General features: G+C 40.2%; 1 protein-coding gene across 16 annotated transcripts in view; it reads right to left on the reverse strand.

The window, feature by feature from the left end:
• The window catches only part of cacna1g (calcium channel, voltage-dependent, T type, alpha 1G subunit), a 340,555-nt gene that overhangs the window by 24,450 nt on the left and 299,107 nt on the right, over positions 1-16,998 (reverse strand). For all 16 annotated transcript variants that reach the window (XM_057825943.1, XM_057825945.1, XM_057825957.1 and 13 more), the window contains 6 exons: positions 16,321-16,430; positions 16,116-16,249; positions 13,237-13,307; positions 7,601-7,679; positions 7,342-7,463; positions 2,991-3,401 (listed from right to left, as the gene is read on the reverse strand). In XM_057825943.1, coding sequence (XP_057681926.1) covers positions 2,991-3,401; positions 7,342-7,463; positions 7,601-7,679; positions 13,237-13,307; positions 16,116-16,249; positions 16,321-16,430 — 927 coding nt within the window. The remainder of the gene's footprint in view (positions 1-2,990; positions 3,402-7,341; positions 7,464-7,600; positions 7,680-13,236; positions 13,308-16,115; positions 16,250-16,320; positions 16,431-16,998) is intronic.

Genomic DNA, 16,998 nt, shown 5'->3' on the forward strand with positions numbered 1-16,998 from the left:
GTATTGGCACCCCTGCAATTCTGTCAGATAATGCTTAATTTCTCCCAGAAATGGTTGCAATTACAAATGCTTTAGTAGAAATATCTTCATTGATTTTGCTTGCAATGAAAAAACAAAAAAGAGAATGGAATTTTTTTTTTTTTTTTTTAAAATCATTATCATTTTACATAAAACTCCAAAAATAAGCCAGACAAAAGTATTGGTACCCTTTGAAAAATCATGTGATGCTTCTCTAATTTGTGTCATTATCAGCACCTGTTACTTACCTTACCTAACAGGTGGTGGCAATAACTAAAACACACACAATAACACACTAGCCGCCAGTTAAAATGGATTAAAGTTAACTTGACCTCTGTCCTGTGTGCTTGTGTGAACCACATTGAGCATGGAGAAAAGGAAGAAGACCAAAGAACTGTCGGAGGACTTGAGAAGCAAAATTGTGAGGAAGCATGGGCAACCTCAAGGCAAAAAGTCCATCTCCAAAGACCTGATTGTTCCTGGGTCTACCGTGTGCAGTGTCATTAATAAGTGTAAAGCCCATGGCACTGTGGCTAACCTCCCTATATGTAGATGGAAAAGAAAAATTGACGAGAGATCTCAACAAAAGATGGTGGATAAGAACCTCGACTAACATCCAAACAAGTTCAAACTGTCCTACAGTCCGAGGGTACAACAGTGTCAACCCGTACTATCCGTCGGCGTCTGAATGAAAAGGGATTATACCCAGGATGACCCCACTTCTGACCCAGAGGCATAAAAAAGCCATGCTGGAGTTTGCCAAAACTTACATGAGAAAGCCAAAAACGCTTTGGAAGAATGTTCTCTCGTCAGATGAGACAAAAGTAGAGCTTTTTGGGAAAAGGCATCAACATAGAGTTTACAAGAAAAGAAAAACAAAGCCTTCAAAGAACAGAACACTGTCCCCACAAACGAGGAGGAGGTTCCCTGATGTTTTGGGGTTGCTTTGCTTCCTCTGGCACTGGAATGCTTGATCGTGTGCATGGCATTATGAAGTCTGAAGACTACCAAAAAAATTTGCTGCATAAAGTAGGGCACAGTGTGAGAAAGCTGGGTCTCCCTCAGAGGTCAAAACACACTTCAAAAAGCACGAGAAAATGGTTTGAGAGAAAGCACTGGGGACTTTTAAAGTTGACAGCAATGAGTCCAGACCTGAACACCTGTGGAGAGATCTGAAAATGGCACCCTTCAAAATCTCAAAGACCTGGAACAGTTGGCCAAAGAAGAATGGTCTAAAATTCCAGCAGAGCATTATAAGGAACTCATTGATGGATACTGTCTAAAGGTTGTACTACCAAGTATTAGGCTGAGGGCACCAATACTTTTGTCCGGCCGATTTTGGGAGTTTTGTGTAAAATGATAAAGATTGAATTTGTTTTTTCATTCTCTTTCATTGCAAGCAAAATAAATGAAGATATTACTACCAAAGCATTTGTAAATGTAATCATTTTCTGGGAGAAATTGAGCATTATCTGACAGAATTGCAGGGGTGCCAATACTTTTGGCCAGCACTGTATGTCATTAGAAAACTTAAATATTAGGATTTATTAATATTATGTTTTTTTTTTTCATTATTTTGCTGCAAACACCGTAGTAATGGCGGCCAATCACTAAAGGGCGACGTACACAAATCTCTGATCGGATCAGTATTGATGCGTCAAGAGGCACAGACCACATTGCTGTCGTTTAGTGCTGCAACGATTAATCGATAAACTCGAGTAATCGATTAGAAAAAAAGATTTGAATTAAATTTTGCTGCTTCGAGCATCCGTTTAATTAAAGTGGCATTGTAATGGATTATTTTGAAAGTGTTTCCATTTCGTTTGATTGATTTGGGTGGATACACTGCCCTCTTGTCTGCCTCTATTCACATTGGTGGAATCCAACTGCTCCCTGTTAAGACCAACATTAGCTTTTGTTTGAGCTAATGTCTTTTTAATGCATTCGTAATTTAATTTACAGGGATATTTAGCTGTTTTTGTGGATATATGTGTCTGAACCATTTGCTAAGAGCATTGTAAAAAAAAAAGTAAGCATTTCATAGCATTTAAGCTAGCGGAATTTTGCTATGCAAGTTAGCTAATTGTTCATTTGTTGTGCATAGATCCTCATATATTTACTTTTTATACTGTTTGAGGCTGAGCTCAGGTATTTTAAGTTTTCATGTTCCTTATCCAATTACTTGACTATTCGAACTAACTAGTTCACCGATTAATCGACTACTAAAATAATCGATAGCTGCAGTCCTACTGTCGTTAACAATTTATTATTTCTCTGCGGCCCGGGAGCAAATGCGCCACGGACCAGTATCGGTCCCCAGCCTGGTGGTCCGGGATCAGTACTGTACGGAACACTCATATGATTAAAATGGAGAAGAGTTAGACTTAAAGAATGTTATGTTACAAATAATAGCAGGTTTGAATGAAGTCAGTGCAAACGTGTAAACCCGAATCTTGGAATGGATTGTGTCTGTTTTATTGCCAGCCTTAGTGGTGAAAATGACCAAATATGGTTCCATCTTGGAATAGTCATGAACTGAATTCAGTTACAAGACCGTGTAGAATGGACTTTAATTATTTCATTACGTAAGCTAAAGGCCTTACGGCACGAGCCAAAGAATGAATGAATGAGTTACACTGCGCTCTCCACTAATGAGCAGAGTCGTGGGTGTCATTGTAACTGCTCTTAAAATCTGCTCTCCAGCAGGGGGGAGGGGGAGGCACAGCCTTTGAGTATATTTCATTGTCAGAACTGCCTAGCTGGCCCACTGAGAAAAGAACACAAGGCTGTCTTAATGTGTGATCTGTTTCCCTTGTTGTTTAAAAGGTAAAAAGAGCACAAGACCTGCATTTAAAATGACATTTGGAATTACAGTATGTCATTCTCAACCGTTGATGACAGACTTATTTGCTCTCTGTATGCACAAAGAGCGTCTTTTGAATGTGCTCTACACTATAAAATGGATTTCTTACCTCCAGAGCGGGCTCCAGGCATGAGGAAGGCTCCTCATTGATGTTGACTGGGTCCCTCGGTATATCAACAGTGGGCGAGTCAATGCCGCTTTCCTGCCCCATGTCCCTGGGGGACCTCCAGGGGGAACCCCCAGAACTAGACCTGTCTGTGCCCAGTGTGAGAGGGTTGAGCTGGGGCGACCTGGTTGCCAGGTCTCCCCGATCGCCGTGGAGCTCCAGCTCTAACTCTGCCTCTAGTTCTGCCTCTTCCTTAGCTTCCTTGTTGCTCTCTTCCAAGTGCTTCATCAGGACGGCGATGACCACGTTAACCAGGACGAACTGAGCGGTCAAGACGAAGGAAACAAAGTAGATGGGAGAGACGACGGTGTTGTAGCAGGTCGTCGTCTCATGGGCGCAGTCTCTTAAAGTGTCCTGAAACGAGCAAAGACAAAGCGCATTAGCTAGCATGTTGATTGAAGACTAAAGTGGCTATGACAGCAAAAAGCATGTTCATTTCATATTGCATGCGGTATTTTATGCTCCTGTGTGTGGAAGCGATTAATTTCTTACTTCAATTTTTTTTAAACCCGCGCCATGAAAATGAGTGACTTCAGACTCCGGTCTTGGTTTTCAGACAAATGCGAAGTCACCCGGGTCAGCATCTTAAAACACAGCATTGCTTTATAGCATGCAGATGGACTGCGGATTCATCCGATTTTGCAGATTTATTCTTTTTTTTTTCACGTCACGCCATCCAAATGTGCTGCAGGGTTTTGTTGCTGCACCAGGGAGAGGCGTGTGAACCTTATTGGGTTTCAAAAGGTTCGCGTTCACCCTGAGATTGGCCAAAACAAGTCAGAGAACTGTGGGACCATTGGATTCACGAGGAAGTGAGTAAACATCGTGTTTTGTGTGATTTCAAATACTGGGATCCTGGCACACGTTTTAATATAGGGGTGGCTTGCATTTTGTGGCTGACAATGCTCCTTGTCCACGAGAATGCCACTCGGCCAACGACCAGCAGCTTGTCGCCCACCCCCCTCGGTCCTCTTCACTTGCCCGCCGGGAGAGCGCTATAACTCGGCTTATGCTCGCGCGGTTCTCCATATCGTCCAGACTTCCAGCCCCCTCTGCCCTCTTCATGTGCCCGGCAATAGACCACTATCCTCGGGTTGGGCTCGGGCAGTTACGCGCTACTCCGACGTCAGCCGGTTTGTCCGGCGGTCATTCTCCAGCTGCTTCCCCGACAAACGAGCTCTCCTGCCCGCAGCAGGGGAACGACGAGCTGTAACTTGCCGCCGCCGCTGGGGAGGGGGGGGGGTTGCCGATCGGCAAAGACAATTGACAACCCCGCTGCCGTGTGAAATGATCCTGGGTAGTTTTGTGTGATTTATCGCTTCGAAAGCCGAGAATATGACTGAAACAGCACTCGGTTTGGGTTAGCATGTCAGCTAGCTGTCACGACTCCTGGTTTGTTTACACTCTCCGAAGCCAGGGTAGGGAAATGAAAAAAGCCGGACTAATTCCGGAGGCATAAAATATCGTTCGGGAGGTGCAAGAAGTTGACAGTTTTGACCATTATGGAGTAATTTCGCCATGTCATACTGAATAAATGCATTTTTAATATTTCATATTCCATTTAGCAGAAGACTGTTATTTGTCATGACCATACCATTTATTTAGCAATTCGGGAAAATATTAAGATGAAAAGAATATCCGGTAAAAATATTGGAGTAGACAGATTGAAACAATGGCATTTTGCTGCTCTCTTTGTCGCATTTTCCTCGTTATGAATAATTCCCCCTCAATGGCCTGAAGTCTAAATCAGATGAAATCGTGACCCTGCTGACGTCATCTCCCAGCTGGGGACGCTAGAGCGCTATAATGACAGGCAGGGGCTAAACGGCAGATTAAAAAAGTAATTTCTCGTCATCTGCGCTTTGCCAATATGCTGTATATAGTCTAATCGTCTCAAAATATGATTCCAATTCACATAATAATGCTGGCGCAGGCACTTTACTTTCAAAATTCAGTGATTCAAGTTCAATTGCAATAATGTCGGAGTGTAAATATCTGGCATGTGGAAAGTCCGCCCGTGGGCCATTTGCAGCTCGCCGTCCAGACTTTATGGTTCTCAACAAGCACTAGTAGTAAAATTTTAGCAGGTACGCAGTGTGAAAAGTTGAGCCCCAGCGGACACAAGACCTCCAATGCATTTGACGTGTACGAGTGATTAGGCATGTGCCAAATACCGGTTTCTAGGTTTACCGTGGTATGAAAAGGTCACAGTTTCAAAACCACAAAAATTTTCCGTCATACCGAAGAACGGTGTTAGCTATTTTTTATGTCCCAAAAATGCAGCAAAAAATCGGTGGCTTGGAGCATCAACACTCATCCCTCCCTTTCCAGTTTGCTCTGTCCTGTGTCTGTCGGTGACACTACACCTGAGCCCCCCCCCTCAAAAAAAAACAAAAAAAACAAAAACAAAAACAAAAAACAGTCGCTAGTATGGGAATACTTCAGTGAAGGGAATAGTATTTTTTCTCGTATTTATTGATCGACTGTTTGTATTACTCTAACACACCCGGTATAAAATAAATAGCACTTATGCAAGTCGATGCCATTGATGGCCATGGACGTCCAAATTTCCCATTCATGTTCAATGGCAAAAAAAAAAAAATGTCCCCAAATCAACAGGAAATGACCAGATATCAATAGGACACGACCCCCAAATGTCCCCAAATGACCCGATATGACCAGGACACGCCCCCAAAATGACCTGATATGACCAGGACAAGCCCCCCAAATGACCTGTCATGACCAGGACACGCCCCCCAAATGTCCCCAAATGACCTGATATGACTAAGACACGACCACCAAATAACCTGATATGACCACGACACGCCCCTCAAATGTCTCCAAATGACCTGATATGACCAGGACGCGCCCCCCCAAATGACCTGATATGACAAGGGCACGCCCCCCAAATGACCTGATATGACCAGGACACGCCCCCCAAATGTCCCTAAATGACCTGATATCACTAAGACACGCCCACCAAATGGCCTGATATGACCAGGACACCCCCCCAAATGACCTGATATGACAGACACACCCACCAAATAACCTGATATGACAGACACGCCCACCAAATGACCTGATATGACTGGGACACGCCTGCCAAATGTCTCCAAATGACCTGATATGACCAGGACACGCCCGCCAAATGTCCCTAAATGACCTGATATGACCAGGACATCCCCCCCAAAGGTCCCCAAATGACCTGATATGATCAGGTCACGCCCCCCAAATGACCTGATATGACCAGGACACGCCCCCCAAATGTCCCCAAATGACCTGATATGACCAGGACACGCCCCCCCAAATGTCCCTAAATGACCTGATATGACTAAGACACGCCCACCAAATGACCTGTTATGACCAGGACATCCCCCCAAATGTCCCCTAATGACCTGATATGACAAGGGCACGCCCCCCAAATGACCTGATATGACCAGGACACGCCCCCCAAATGTCCCTAAATGACCTGATATGACTAAGACACGCCCACCAAATGATCTGATCTGACCAGGACACGCCCCCCCACATGTCCCCAAATTACCTGATATGACTAGGACACGCCCCCCAAATGTCCCCAAATGATCTGATATGACCAGGACACGCCCCCCAAACGTCCCCAAATCAACAGGACGAGACCTGATATCCTGACCAAAATATCCCCAAACCAACCTGGGCGGGGCTAAGATCTGTATCTCCACACATCAAAGCCCATGAGTAATTTCTCCAGAAATTGCCGTTTCTAGTTCATTTTTTGTTATCTATTTATTTATCTTTTAACATTTTCATGTTGGTGTCACAATTTGCAAATGTGTTGTGAAAAATAAAATCCTGTTCAATGGATTTTTACCGCGATACCGCGAAAACACTGTATTTTTGCTTAAGGTTATCATACCGTCAAAATCTCAAAATCCCAGCACATGCCTACTAGTGATATCATTTCACAGCAGAAGGATGATTGGACGCCACGCGATTGGACATCCATCATCATGTTGGGAAGCGCGACAAGCACTCTTTTTATTCACGGTGGTGTGCGCAGTTGGAAGGAGTAGGAAAGTAGATCTTGAAAAGTATATACGGCAAAGCATCGGCACGTTACGTCATTTAAGTGTTGTATAGGTGCAACGCTGCAAAAGAGGTAGGAGAAAAGAACTGTAGCGGATGCACTCGTTGGCCAGAAAAGCAATACAAGAAGCCAGAATGCAAGACAGATGGATACTTGGGACACCTCTGCTCATGGCAATTTACCAACACATTAAATCTGCCGCCTCTTTAACAAATTTGTTTATTTCACCTTCATGATGCCATTCCAGTTATCCCCAGTTGAAACTCTGAAGAGCAGCAAAAATGCCATCCCAAAGTTTTTAAAGGTGGCATAGCGTCCCAGGCCTTCGCACGGGTGGAGTTCATCACAAACTGGAAGAGAACAGGAGGAGGACAAAGATGGCTAACTAGACAGACGAAGAGATACAGGTTTACATGAGACGAAAGATTGAGACCGCCCCTGCATTTTAATCTATATTTTAATATCTACATCCATAAAGTGGCCTTACTCAAGTCGCCAAACAGCTCCACTCCCAAGGCGGCAAAGATGAAGAACAGGAGCATGAAGAGAAGACCGAGATTTCCCACCTGTGGAGTGGAGGACAAACATTTCTCAGAAAACTTCAATGCTACACCCAAGGGCGAAGGTTTGCATAGGGACGGTAAGGACAAACACTACCAACTTTTCAGGATGCTCAAATTGTCCCCATCAAGTTTTAAGCAACCTTATTTGCGTTATACAGAATAATGACTTCAGTTATATAGGTCATTTAGATTGTCTTCCCATAAGTTGTAAGGATGGAATTGCGCCTACCATTATTAAGTCAATTATTATTTTCATTATGTTCGGACTTACATGAACCTGTTTCCACTTGCTGAATGTGCCAGTCAATTTTCCCCCTACAAAACGCACATTTGATTAGCTGATGACTTGACCCCCCCCCCCCCCCACACACACACACACCCACCCGATACACCTGCATACACACATTAGATATTAGGGATGTTAGAAGATTTTTTTTTTCAGCCAGTAGCAGCCACAGGAAGAAATGTAAAAAGACGTCAATGTTGTGGAAGTGGGGAACACACCACTAATTTAGCTAAAGTCCGACCCGCATCAGCGTTAGCATAACAATTAGTATAACAATAAACTGTGTGAACTTGACCTGCAAAACTCAAGTAGGAAGCTGCTTAAAAAGAAGTGTATGTGTTTTCTGCTATTAATGTTAAACTACCTGTGAGAAATGTAGTAAACCAAGGTTAACCCCCTTTCATTTTTGTTGTTGTAGTGTTTTACCTAAAGGGCAGCTCCATTTTTATTTATTTTCATTTTTCCCTGACAAAGAACTTTTTTCATTTATATTTTATTTCTTAATTCAGACAAAGTTGAGTTGTCTTAATTCTTTTGAATTCCTGAATAGTTAAGGGATGATTAACAAGGTTGTATTTATTGTGCATGTTAATATAACTTCTGGACAAATAATGCAATTTAAATTTGTTCATAAAATCCAGACATTTTTCTGGAATTTTAAAAAAACGTTTCTCTGGTAGTTTTTGAAAACAAAGATTTGAATTGAACGGTGTAAGCTGAACCAATACACATAAAAGTTAGTATACGTCAATAAAGATTTTTTTTTTTATCATTATAACCATCCCCAGCAAAAAGTGTACATGCAGGTTATGCAATTTCTTCCCTACCAATGTTGAGACCAAACCTACGCCCTTGGCTACACCAAATAACAACCAATAGCAACCAAGAGAGCAGATGATGTCAAGTAATAATCAAGTCTAGTCAAAAAACAATCATAACACTAGGAAATGCAAATTCGTAGAAATTGTGTGGGAATGTTTTGGCTCACTTGAGGCACTTGATATTGATTGAGGGGCATTTTGGGGCCACGTCCTTATTGTCTACAGTCTTCCTTATGGCAAAAACTACTGCTTTTGTACACGTGCGTCGCTAAAATCGACCAAAACTGAAAAGTTACCTAATGTTGCTTTAGAAAAAGTTTGGCGCACCAGAACAAGCAATGCAAAAAGTAAAAGCTGTGGCAATATACTATATCGCAATGTTAATTTTTTTCCAATATTGTTCAGGCATATCCCAAACAGAGCTATTGAAGTTAGCTGGTGAAAATTCTTCCAGGTTTAATTTCACTATATATATATATATATATATATATATATATATATATATATATATATATATATATATATATATATATTAGGGCTGTCAAAATTAGGCGGTAATTAATTTTTTTAAATTAATCACGTTAAAATATGTGACGCAATTAATGCACATGCCCCGCTCAAACAGATTAAAATGACAGCACAGTGACATATCCACTTGTTACTTGTGTTTTTTGTCTCCTTCTGCTGGCGCTTTGGTGCGACTGAATTTATGGGTTTAAGCACAATGAGCATTGTGTAATTATTGACATCAACAATGGCGAGCTTCTAGTTTATTTTTTGATTGAAAATTTTACAAATTTTATTAAAATGAAAACATTAAGAGGGGGTTTTAATATAACATTTCTATAACTTGTACTAACATTTATCTCTGAAGAACTACAAGTCTTTCTATCCATGGATCGCTTTAACAGAATGTTAATAATATTAATGCCATCTTGTTGATTTATTGTTATAATGAACAAATGCAGTAAATCTTATGTACGTTGTATGTATATATCCGTCTTGTGTCTTATCTTTCCATTCCAACAATAATTTACTGAAAAACATGGCATATTTTATAGATGGTTTGAATTGCGATTAATTTTTAATCTGTAATTAACTCGATTAAAAATTTTAATCGTTTGACAGCCCTAATATATATATATATATATATATATATATATATATACATATGTAAAAAAAGTTATAGTCCCCCCCCTCGACAATATCGTTCAGGCCTACTGTGCAGTAATTTAGGGACCGTTTGCATGGTGACTCTCCGAGAATATGAAAAATTTAAAAATTGCATTTATATGGGTCCGTCTCCATCCGAATAATGTCGCAATTCCGCATGAAAATGATGTAGTATTCATGCTAAGCCCTAGGGGGCAGTGCAGATTTACAAAGTGACAGCGAATAATGCACTTTGACCTCACCAAGCTCATCAAAAAATACACCCGCCCACTCGAAGCAATGGCATTTTTAACGAGTGCTGACGTTATTGGTGCGGTCTCATGCCGCGGGAGCCTTTGATATGCATGCGGCGCAAGCCCACCTCAATCCCCCACAATCGAATTCTTCCACTTTGGAGGCAGTATTCAGAATTTTTCGTCTTCGCCGACACCATATGCACTCGAGGCCTTTCCGCTACTCAGTCATTGCGTCTTTGTGTTGCAGAGTTGCCATTTAAACTGCCCCATAGTATTAAAAAAATATAATTAATACTAATTTCTATCTGTAGTTATGCAGTGATGAGTACATTTTTACGGTGATGGTGTTACCAAACAGTATGATGCTACTTTGCATACCTGCATGCCTGCAGCCATTAGTAAGTGAATGCAAGTACAAGAGGTATTCTTCTGACTGAAAGGTGGTGTGTTTGAAGGTGTTTTAGTTGGTAATTGGGAGGGTAAAATAGAGTGAGAAAATAACACATCGCTATGTTCACACCATTCTTTGAAAACCCCTGCCTCCTCGAATTCAAAGTGATTTGATAGTTCTAAAAAAGACTTCCCAGCTTGTCGCGATCCCTATAATTAATACATCTGAATTCTGGAGGCCTTGGCAGATTCCCTGATGTTTATTTGCATAAGAAAAAAAAAATCCTTAAAAGTGACTTAGAAAAGGAAGTTGTATTAGAGCTGCTAGTTTTGGGGATGCTTTGCAAGGCAAAGCCACACAAGTAAAATATTGGCAATTTTTTCCTCCCTCGACTTTTTCGGCGCCACGTTCTTATTGTTCCAAGTTCGAAACGTAAAAAAAAAAAAAAATATATATATATCACATGACACAGGATGTTTTATGATTTCCGCCCTAGCATTCACAGGGTTTGACCATTAAAAAAAAGCCCCCAAAATTCTAAATGTATCTCGTCCTACATTTTTTTGTCATCTAATCATTTAAAAAATTAAGGACATCAATACACACAAAAGTAGAGGTTGACCAATATATCGTCTGGCCGATATATGGACATCAAATGACTGACAGTAGGACACAGGAAGGACCCCGCAGCAGCTTCAGGCTTTCCTGTTTTGTAAATATTATTATTATTTCTTTATCTTGCTATTCATTTATTTTCAATGAACCTATTCACCCGGCAAATTATGTCACTAACTCCATTTATGTCCAACGCAGATCTTTTCCATCAATTAAAAAGTGAGACAATTAGCCGGATGACACTAAATGAGATCTGTTATAAGCATTTATTGTTGCTCATGACAGTGTCATGTCATAATTATGATTGTCTTATGACAATCTTATGGCGCCACTGTCAAATACAGTGTTACCAAATACCATAACTAGCAATTAATGAAAAAACTGGAGCAGTAACTGAAGAAATTATTAGCACAGAACATGGATTTTGATCGTTATTTACATCTCTAGCGCGGCAATGCATGCTAGGAGGCATGTTGGATGACAACAGTGTTGACAGCAGGTGGCAGCAGAGGTTGACTGTCTCCCCCAAGGGATCAGTGGTGGCCAAATAATAATAAATAATCATGAAGCTTTGAAACATTTAGCTGCAAAGCTTCATGATGGTTCATTTGGTGATTTGCTGACAGTGTTACAGGTTAAGATCTTTTTGTGTAAATACCCCATGATGCGGTGAGGTCAGCTTATAGTCCAGTGCGGTTTATGTATGAACAAATGTCGTTTTTCGTGTCAAATTTGGTGGAATCAAATGGATTGGATTTCTACTCGTGATGAACTCATTGAAATTCACAGCAGAGGATGATCATCATACTGGTAAGGTCGACATGAACTCCTTGTTCTAGAGCGGTAGGCGTAGCCGGCTGCCATATTAGGTAGGGCAACTAGCAGGTGAAAAGTACATATTGCACAGCTCTGGCACGTTATTTCTTAGTATTCGCTGAACCGATGACAGCATTTTACTACTGTATTGGTGCACTAATTGAAGTACAAATACTGCGACAGAGGCAATTGTAGAATTATATTTCCATTTAGTCTAGGGCTGTCATACGATTACATCTTTTAATCGAGTTAATTAGAGCCTAAAAATTAATTAATCGTAATTAATCACAATTCAAACCACCTATAAAATATGCCATATTTTTCTGTAAATTATTGTTGGAATGGAAAAATATGACACAAGATGGATATATACATTCAACATACGGTACATAAGTACTGTATTTGTTTATTATAACAATAAATCAACAAGATGGCATTAACATTATTAACATTCTGTTAAAGCGATCCATGGATAGAAAGACTTGCGGTTCTTAAAAGATAAATGTTAATACAAGTTATAGAAATTTCATATTAAAACCCCTCTTAATGTTTTCGTTTTAATAAAATTTGTAAAATTTTCAATCAAAAACTATTAGCCCGCCATTGTTGATGTCAATAATTACACAATGCTCATGGGTGCTTAAGCCCATAAAATCAGTCGCACCCAAGCACCAGCAGAGGGCGACAAAACGCCAAAAAACACAAGCAACAAGTTGGCATTGCACTGTGCTGTTATTTTAATCTGTTTGAGTGGGGCATGTGCGTTAATTGCGTCAAATATTTTAACGTGATTAATTTAAAAAATTAATTACCGCCCGTTAACGTGATCATTTTGACAGCCCTAATTTATTCACAATAATCATATGTGGGAGCAGTCATAGCTTTTCTTCCAATATTCACACAGGCTCTTTGTACTCTTACCAGTGTATGTCATCTGATCAGGGCTGGGGGTTGCACATTCAAAGCAAGTATTTAGGGTAAGTTAACCCTCCCCCAAGAAGGAAGTACATAAAAAGTGTAGGCGCTGGGAGGCGGAACACACTCTGTGTCCCGCTACCGGAATGTGATGGCTTTTCTGTTTGTCTGTGTTTAAGTGTAAATTCTTTGTTCTCTTTTATTCCTGAATTCTGTGTCATCATCTCCTGTCCGTTATAACAATAAAACAACCTGTGACAAGGAAAAATCAACACTTTTCCTTCACAATCCTGTAATAGTAATGTACCTGAGGCAGCGCTTGCATAACGGTGTCCAGCAAAGCTCGCATCCCCACCGCCATTTTCAGGAGCTTCAGTACTGTGGGCAAACAAACACATTATTATGAAGTTATTCCTTAAAAGTTTGCAGTCACTCAAGGAATATACATCAACAAGAGACCCTGATGCACATCAAAATCCATGAATTGCGCCTAAAACGGTAAGAAAGGTTCAAAAGTTGAGCTGACACAACATGGCAAGGATGACTTGGAGGTAATTAGTGTCATAACTAATGGCGATAAAACAATCACAGTGAAAGACAAACATATTTTATATTGGCATGCTAGCAAACCCCACTGACTCGCATTAGCTTAGCCACTCCGGAGCCCTGAAACTAACAAATAACTCAAAAACTGCACGAAATTTGTGGAAACCAACTCCACCGACTCGACTAATTAAACCCCAGCTAACTCGAAGAATAAGCCTAATGTCAGAAATTCTGAACTTCCCCTTTAAATTTTGCAAAATGCATTTCGCATCAATATAATGTTAAACAGTTCTCCAGATGTTAAACACATTCTTTAATAAAATTGAATCACCTAATCAAAGGAGGATTAAAAATAATCTTCATGTTTCATCTGGATCTGAGCTACACAAGTAGTCATTTTGATTTAAGAGCATTTAACCTTAAAGTTACCAAGCCAAGCAAGCTGTAATTTGTCGCACCGGTGCAGGATTTTATGACTTTCGCTTCCCTCCAGAAGAATGCAACTTTAATTCCTTTAAGCCACTCAGATCCCTCTTCCTAATTGTTCATGCATTGATTTTGCAGGTGACAAATGTTAATACCTTGGCAGAGCCTGAACTCTCTGAGTGCTCTTGTTACTTAATGATTGTTGGCACGAGTATAAGACTGAAATGTTGCCCTTATTTATTTATTTTTTTTATATTCAGCCATAGCGAGTTTATCACTTGATGTGACGCATGACGTGACGTCGAGCCTCATATAAGTAAACGCTACCATATGAGGCTCTCGCTAAAGAACAGATAGGTCAGAGTTGATCCAAGGTACTACCAGGACAGCAACATTAACACCATGATTCATTTCAGAAAATGATGGTAATTTATGCTCCGACAAGCCACATCTTTATGCAATTAAAATATTTTCCTCAACATCGCAAGCAATGAGGGAAATTGAAGCCCAGGAAAAAAATGTTAAAGAAAGAGAAACAAATGGTTTGTTCCTTTACTTGGCCGTCTCATGACTAGGCAACTTTAGCCCCCGTTTGTGTTGATTTTACACAATATTAATTAATTTCAGTAGGTTGACCTTATTAATCGGTCAGCGTTCGTGATATGGAAGGATCCCATTTTTCGCTGGACCGATGAACACAGCCAGTAAGGTAAGTGTGCGCTTAATTTCACAGCAGGGCCGAGAGCAAAAAGTGGTATTTGACATAGGGCAGTTTTTTTTTTTAAATATGGCAGTTCTTTTGGTATATGGCAGTTTTTTTGGCATATGTGTCAGAACAACTGCCATATGTACCCCCACCCAAAAAAAACCTGGCATATACCAAAAAACTGCCATATGCCAAAAGCCATTTTGCCATATCTAAAAAAACTGCCATATGCCCAAAAACTGCCATTTGCCAAAAGCTACTTTGCCAAATGTTTAAAAAAAACTGCCATATGCCAAAAGCCATTTTGCTAGTCCCTCCGCCCCCAAAAATTGCCATATGCCAAAAGCCATTTTGCCTTTTGCCCCCCTCCAAAAAAAACTGCCATATGCCAAAAGCCATTTTGCCATATCAAAAAAAAACAAAACTGTCATACGCCAAAAAAATTGCCATAAGCCAAAAGCTATTTTGCCATATAAAAAAAAAACTCCAAATGTGCCAAAAGCCATTTCCATTTGCCCCCCCCAAAAAACTGCCATATGCCAAAAGCCATTTTGCCATATCCAAAAAAAGCTGCCATGTGCAAAAAAACCTGCCATATGCCAAAAGCCTTTTTTGCAATATCTCAAAATAAAACTGCCATATGCCAAAAGCCATTTTGCCATATGTCAAAAAAACTACCATATGCCAAAAGCCATTTTCCCATATGTCAAAAAACTGACATATGCCAAAAGCCATTTTGCCATATGTCAAAAACACTACCATTCGCCAAAAGCCATTTTGCTTACGTCAAAAAACTGCCATATTCCAAAAGCCATTTTGCCATATATCAAATAACATTTTCCGTTCTCGCTGTCTCTCTGATTTCATGCTACAAACAATTGTTGCGCCCTGAGCATTTTTTTCTGATCTCCTGATACCGATTTCGACTAGTTGTCAGTTGACATATCACAAATGTGTTGAAAACATTTTATAAAGGTTGAAAAGTTACCTAGTGTTGCTTTAAACGCTAAAGCAACATTTCATATTTTCTCTGGCCAAGATAAAAAAAAAAAAATCTCACCGTGCTTGCAAGCCTTGGGAGCAGCAGCACGTCACACAAGTGACACAACCAGACACTGCTACGATGCAAGCTAACTACACATAAAATGTCACACATTGTGAACATGTGACGGAATCTACGTATTGCGCATTTTCGTCTCATTCTCATCAGATGAAAACTCGTTATGTTTTGGTCTCTCAAAACATGTTTTTAGCTAGTTATCGACATGAAAAAAGTTCACTGACAAAAACAACACTTGTGCAAACATAATATGATTGAGACTTCTCTACTTTTACTCTTCAAACTAACTGTTAGCTGACTGTTTTCATCGGTGCCATCTGCTAGACTCCCATCAATCCGAACCACACTGAGATCTGCCATATAAAAATGAGGAATGAGGAGTTTCCCGGGCAAGCGGACGCCTTACAAAGACATCTCAAATTGAGTCTGGAGATCTGCTGGCTCATACCTCGTGCTATCCTCAGCACTCTCATGATGCGTATTATAGTTGGGTTAATGGGCAGAGAAGCGTTGACCTCAATCTCCTCCAGAGTGATTCCCATGATAGACAGCAGCACAATGGCTAGATCAAGCTGGTTCCACCTAAACAAAATATGTACAATAATACAAAGAAAACAAGAAGTTGTTGGGGTAGAAATGATTCAAATACTAACTTGTCCTTAAAGAAGCGTCGGAAGCCAAAGGCAACCAATTTGAAGACTGACTCCAGTACAAAGATGAGAGTGAAGATGTAGTTACAGATCTTCAATGCTTCATCCAATTCCTAAAGAGAGAGCAAAGGAAATCAAACAGCATGATGAGTCTGATATTATTTGAAAGGAAACATGGCTTCCGTTTGACCCCTACGTGCAACAAAAACCTGGAATCGTAATTGTAGCAAAATCTGCAGCTATTTCCAGGAATATTGGATGCGTTTGATCGGTCATACATATGTAAAAACTGCCCTTTAGACAATGAGATAACTAATCCTCCAATTTTTACGTTACTCTAACATACATTGCTATGTTATCATTGGAATTGTCCTTGACCAAGGACCAACTAGTACAATACACACAAACAAATACACACGATAACTATTTAATTATAACCAAGTTAGAAAAAGCCTAGTCAATGAACAAATTGAATCATTGTTGCACCGGTACCATTTTTTGGCTCCCTAAACAGATTCAAACACCCAACTGTGTGTTATCAGCATATGCCGATATTGAACTGATAGTTAAAAAAATACTTTTAACCAAGAATTGAGACTGTTTTACGTCCATATCTATAAAGAATTTGGGGATTTAAGCATATATTCTTAAGAATTTTCACCTGAAAAGCACTGTTTACAT

This window comes from Corythoichthys intestinalis, chromosome 21 (assembly GCF_030265065.1).
Source record: "Corythoichthys intestinalis isolate RoL2023-P3 chromosome 21, ASM3026506v1, whole genome shotgun sequence".
In the NCBI taxonomy this organism is placed as follows: domain Eukaryota; kingdom Metazoa; phylum Chordata; class Actinopteri; order Syngnathiformes; family Syngnathidae; genus Corythoichthys; species Corythoichthys intestinalis.